Genomic DNA, 5,987 nt, shown 5'->3' with positions numbered 1-5,987 from the left:
CACGTTCGCCACGATGTTGAGGTGTTTTTGACTAAAAACCCAGATAAGTTAGAAGCAACTGTGCCCTTCATCAGGAAGCCCAAACAGTCCGGGCCATGAAGGATAAAAGGGAAATTATGCACGTCCGGCCGGCAGGACAGGGCACAGTAGAACAAAATGGAAAAATGCTGGTTGTGACGCTTATTTCAGCGTTTAATTGCCGCGATAAACTTGTCAATCCACGTTTTGCCCCAGTTTATGAAACCCAAAATATGCGTTCGAAAAAAGGCGCTTTGCCCCGCACGAACCGTTCCAGCCTCTGGCCAAAGTTCATCGAAAGCTGAGTCTTTGGGAGTCATAAATAGCCGTGATTTATTTCGCCGGGAAGAAAAACTGGATAATATGTATTATGTGGCACAGGAGACCGATAATTTTCAATCTGAAACTTGCCGGATGAAGTACTAAGAGCCTGAGGCGTTTTCCGGGGATGTTCTTTAATATTTTATTGGTGCGGCTGATCGGGATTTATGTACCTGTCCGGGGGGGTTGTATGTAAATAGTAAGTTCGGCGAAAACGGACAGTTTGTCTGCTGCCAATTTAATTAAAATATCGATTGCATTCACAGAGCCATTTTGAGTGGCAATTAAAATTTTCATTGCGCATCCAATGAGGAGCGCTGAAAAACTTTAATTGTGCCCCCGGCAACGAAACTGAATCCAATTTGCTGGACAACTTTTAAAAACTTTGCCGTAATGAAGGGGAAACTCGTGTCGGATCGGCCGCATTAAATAACGCAATTGTTTTCTCTCCATTTTCCTACTTTGCGCTGGTAACTTGATACCTTCTTTGCTTTTCCAAAAAAATAATTGGAGAGATTAATTTTCAGTTGCATCCAAAACCATCCAATTTTCATTACAAAAACCAGACGTATGTTGAATCTACTCTCTAACTAATCAGGTTTTCTGGACTTTTTCCAGCATTAAAAAGCTCAAAAAAAACTTGTGGAAACTTCATGTTGAGCAAGTCACACTCTGTCTTGTTAGGATTGTCGGATGCGAAAATTCAATAATACATTTGCACCGCTCAGACCGCGCTAAAACAGGCAATGAACTCTTCAAATCTCCCGGGTGACGTCGAACCGACGCCAGCCAATAGAAGCCCGGCATCGTTGCCAAGTTGGGCTCGCACCATTAACTACATCCCAGCTCTACAGCGAAAAGCTTGAGAAATTTAGGGCGGCAACAGCGAACGGGGCGCGAGCAACTCAAGTCGAAAATGTCAGCATCGATCCCGCGAGTTTTCTAATCAACTTTTCAAGGAGTTTTACTCAAATCCTGAATCACCCGTATGTTCACGCGTGTAAAGTGCAAAGAAAACAGTGATCCAACATTCACTATTGCTTCGATACAGGCTGGTGGTCGTTCGGCGTTGTTTAGGTTATGTTACTTTGCGTGCCCCATTTTCCCTAGTCTATGTGAAAGCAACGTTGTCACGTTCAGAGGTTTTTCCCCGTTGCTGACGCCCAGGCGTAGAGTTTTCGAAAATTTCGCGAAAATGGTGGAACTAGTAGATAAAGCTACCAACACTGATGATGATCCAGAGGTGGTGCCGAAACCCGATTCAGATGTGGCCACATGCGAACCGCCACCGAAAATGGTAAAAAATTGATTGATGTGACAGTTTACAGTTTAGTGCCTTATACAGTGCTTGTGTTTATTATTTTCTTTTTTTTTCGTTAGTTTTGAACTGGACTTTTTAGTTTAGACTTGAATTGGAAATTAAACACATTAGTTGTTAAGAACTAGTTATTGAAACAACAGAAAATTGTTTTTTTGTAAAAGTTATTTTATGCGCTGGTCGAAAATAGTTTTATGGCATCAGTATGCTTACTGTTTCATCTTTATGGTCGTCATCATCATCTTCATCTTTCATGATTCGGATCTTCATTCAAATGCTTCCAAAACCCAATCTGATATTCCTTCATTTATCACTTGGGTTTCGGGGTTTTTTCATTAATTTTTCTGGCGTTTTTCGCTTTCGACAAGGGAATATTTTGGTCCTTAAGTGTTTTTGATTTGATGAATTGTTTGGTTCTGCTGCCTTCTTCGGCCACCCTACAGTCCAAATTTGCCAAAGGGATTTTCCAGCTAAATCCAAGCAATTCTTGCGTTCTTTCGATCAATTTTTTGGGCGTTTCTTGTTGAATCCGATCTTGATCCTTTGGTTGAAGACTAGTCGTACAATTCGGTAGCAAAATCAGAACTTTAAAGTTAGAGTTGAACATAATTTCCTGTTCTTGAGGATGCGAGGGGTTGTCTGTCAATAGTAAAGCTTCATGAGGCGGTTTCATACTATTTAAAAATTATTTCTATTCAGGTTTGACATTTTTTTTAATTAATCAAAAAATAACTTGTCTTGTGCTCTATACTTTATAAACCAGGGATAGAAGCGTTTTTCAACGCTCCATAAGAGGATCCATGGCTTCTCTAATAACCAATAAGGTTTTTACAAGTAATTTATGCGCACACATTCGTTTTTAGACATTTAGAGCATAACAAATTAATCCGTCCTTTGCGATTTGTCTTTTACCAAGAGCCAATTTTTCTCTACTATGAACCCAACCACTGTAGTCTTCTGGAATTGTAATTTTTCCCGTGTTAAGTCCATTTTTCTGACCAGATGAGAAAATTGTTCTCTAAATGATTTTACTGAAGCGTATAAGACGGACGCTTATCGACCGATGCTTAAAAACAGCAAATTCCATGACGCTTCCTTAAATTGATCGAGCCATCCAAAAGCCGTTTTCATAAAAAATATTTGGCTTTTATTTGTAGAATTAGTGAGGATATAAGATCATTTTTGTGGCGCCGCTGCTTTGTGCCTTTTGTTTTTCTCGCAATATCCACAAATTATAAAGAAATGCGAAAATGTTTATATCTTTTGATTGTGCCACATGCCTACCAGGCTGTTCCTTCATAAGTTTCTGATGCAACATTTCTTATTTGTCCGGACTTTTTGTTCAAATGCAGTTGTTTTTTGGATACTTATTAGGCTTTCTAGCTGTTACCCGAATGCTTGGGTTTTTATCCAAAAAGTCACATTTATGTACGAAACTGACGCGTTTTATGTACAGTTTATCTCATGCTGGAGCAGATAGAAATTGGGGGGATGCTGTAAAGTAATGAATTTTGGACCTCCATTTATTCAATTATCAAATTATTATTTTAACGTGGAAACGCAAAAATGGTATGAAATTTGTAGGGTTCCATTAAGAAAAAACACATTCATATGAATTTAAGAAAACTAGAGACTTGACAACAATTCACAGTTAGATCGGAGGTAATTTGGTAGGTTCCTAATTGCACAAAATTGGATACAAATTGGGTGGACAGATTGCGAGATTTTTTGACTATTCCGTACTTTTATGGGACTGTATGGACGTAAGTGATTTTGAAAAAACTAAAAAGTTTTCGCAGCAGTGGAGTAAATAGAGCTAGCTGGATTACTGGACTGTCCGATCTGTTGACAGCCCGGATTAGAGGAGTTATATTGTACCACGAAGACAATAATTCCAGAAAAAATGTCTGAATTATTTGAGAATCATCTTCCAATGGTAGTGAACGAGAGATATACAGTGTGGCCAATTTCAATGTGACATAAAAATATTTATTTAACGTCCAAATATTTTTTTGGATTGTAGCGCAGAAAGAATCCCACTTAAGTGAAAGTGCAACAGCATTAGTATAAGAAAAAAATCAAAAACTATCAAAGGACTTTGGTCGATCTGAAGGTCTGTGGGGTTTAAAAACTGTTTTGGTGCTGTTTTTCTTTCGGAACCATTCGTATCCTGTACATTGAAGCCCATCCTTCTTGTTCGTCCGTAGTTTGCTCAGGAAATGCACTGTTGTTTGGGCGAATGGAGCTGTTGAAATCATCTTTGTTCGTTTCGTCTTACCAGCAAATCCTCTTTGAATACAGATTTTCAGTCGGCTGTTTACTGTTTAGGGCATCTCAACATGGTACCCGCCCAACCTTCTTCACTTAGATAGTTTTTTGGGTTTAGGGAATGTCATAATGAACGTTTTAGTCGGTTATTCAAGACAACCCTTCCAATTGAAAATCGGGTTCCTGCCGATTATCGGAGAAGAGCGCACAAAACTGGAACAATAACATTAGGTCAGATAATATATCAGACGGAAAGTCCGCAGGATACACAAATCGACTCTTGTGGGCTATCGGTTCGAGTTTATTATTGCTATTGGATCCCGAGGGTTTGAGCCGATGTTCCCGATATTATTTGTATCTATATAGTGGGCTAATAACGGCCCTCCTTGAGCACGAATGAAATGAAAACTGGCTCTGTCTGGGACGAAAGGGTTTCTTCCATGGGCTGGAACGGGAATATTAATGTTGCATAAACTGGCTGTCTGGCAAAGGCACACGCGTTTCGTCGTTAATTACCAAAAAAAAAATGTTATCGTTTCTCTAAAAGCCTTCGCTTTGCCAGTTTTATTCCCTCCTACCTGTCGCAACAATAAAGTGAACTAATGAAGCGGAACTTTTCCTTTTGGCTCATTAATTAACGGCAAAAGAGCAGGACGTAGTGCAGCCCTGGCTGCTTGCGGTAATTAAAATTTAGTCACGGAACGAACTGGCATGCAGTTTTCCCCGTTTAATTGCGGCCCATCCGCATTTGTTTCTCTATCAGCGCGTATTTATTGAGGCTCATTTTTCCAGGCCAAGTTGGAGACGAAAGCCCTCAAAGCCAAGCGGCCGGGATTCACCGACGACCGCTACAACGAAACCTCCTATTACATTGAAAATGGTAAGTTGAATGGTTGGGCCTATTAGGTGTGTGTCATCGCCGTTGAATTGTTGCAGGACTTCGAAAAGTCTACCCGTACTATTTCACCTTCACCACATTCACCAAGGGAAGATGGGTGGGCGAGCGTATTCTCGACGTGTTTGCCAGGGAATTTCGGGCTCATCCAGCCGAAGAGTACGAGCGCTGCATCCAGGCTGGCACGCTGACCGTAAACTACGAAAAAGTTCCTACCGACTACAAGCTGAAGCATAACGATCTGCTGGCCAATGTTGTTCACAGGTGGGTGCTGGATGTTTGCCTGGATTAACCGAATCGGATGGGTTAGTAACCGCTACTTTTGCGAAATTCCCCTTTGCCGAATGAATTATTCAAGTAATTTGGCTGCCAAGTGATTTGCGTCCGACTGTAACTGGCTAATCTCTTGTGGTGGCTATTATGAGGAAGGCGCTTGCCGAGCTCCAGCCAAAGACGCCTCGGGACGTTGTCTTTGATTTAATACGGATTGGAGCTCGGCATTCGGACCGCTTGGGAATACGAACGAAGGAACTGTACAGCCTTTCCGACAAGTTACTAGCTCATCTTCGCACTAATGGTAGTCTAGTCTAGTCTAGTCTAGTCTAGTCTAGTTCCCCATTTTTAGCATCCACCTAATGTATATATTTTAGTTTTCTTTCAAATAGCTTTCTGGCTCACTGTATATACTTTCCTGACTGTGTTTCAATTCCAAATCAAAATTAATTCCTGGGTTTCAGTCATTTGTTGTCTTTATTTATCAATTTAAATACGTTTCGGTGTATTTTTCCACCACCTTCAGTTTTTACGTGTAGCGTTGTTGCTGCTTTAAGCCTTGGCATACATTTTAAATGTATGCCAAGGTAGAAGATGAACCAGAAAAGCGTCGTTTGCAAGTGAAGTGGGAATGTGAGAAGCAGTGTTTAAAAGTGAAGGAAAACCAGGAAAGACAACAGGAGCAGCGGTGTTTACAGGGGCAAAAAGAACACTAAAAGCGGCGTTTGCAAGAGAAAAAATTGCATCAGGAACGGCATTTGAAAATCAAATAAGACCGAGATAAAACAGTGCATGCAAGAAAAAAAGACGGTTTTTGTCAAGGGAAAGAAGAATGCAAAAGGAAACAACGTTTTCATTAGAAATGGGAACAGAAAAAGGGAAGTTTTCGCTGGA

General features: G+C 40.5%; 1 protein-coding gene across 1 annotated transcript in view; it reads left to right on the top strand.

The window, feature by feature from the left end:
* LOC109537557 (pseudouridylate synthase C18B11.02c) overlaps window positions 1-5,987 on the top strand; it is a gene marked incomplete at its 3' end in the record, with an annotated part of 97,885 nt that overhangs the window by 88,892 nt on the left and 3,006 nt on the right. The window contains 2 exon segments of the mRNA XM_048662564.1: window positions 4,718-4,805; window positions 4,862-5,084. Coding sequence (XP_048518521.1) covers window positions 4,718-4,805; window positions 4,862-5,084 — 311 coding nt within the window.

This window comes from Dendroctonus ponderosae, unplaced genomic scaffold (genome assembly GCF_020466585.1).
Source record: "Dendroctonus ponderosae isolate FM_Combo_2020 unplaced genomic scaffold, Dpon_F_20191213v2 Dpon_F_20191213_11, whole genome shotgun sequence".
Lineage (NCBI taxonomy): Eukaryota > Metazoa > Arthropoda > Insecta > Coleoptera > Curculionidae > Dendroctonus > Dendroctonus ponderosae.
The sequence above is the reverse complement of the archived record's forward strand: the minus strand, read 5'-3'. Positions and strand labels throughout refer to the sequence as shown.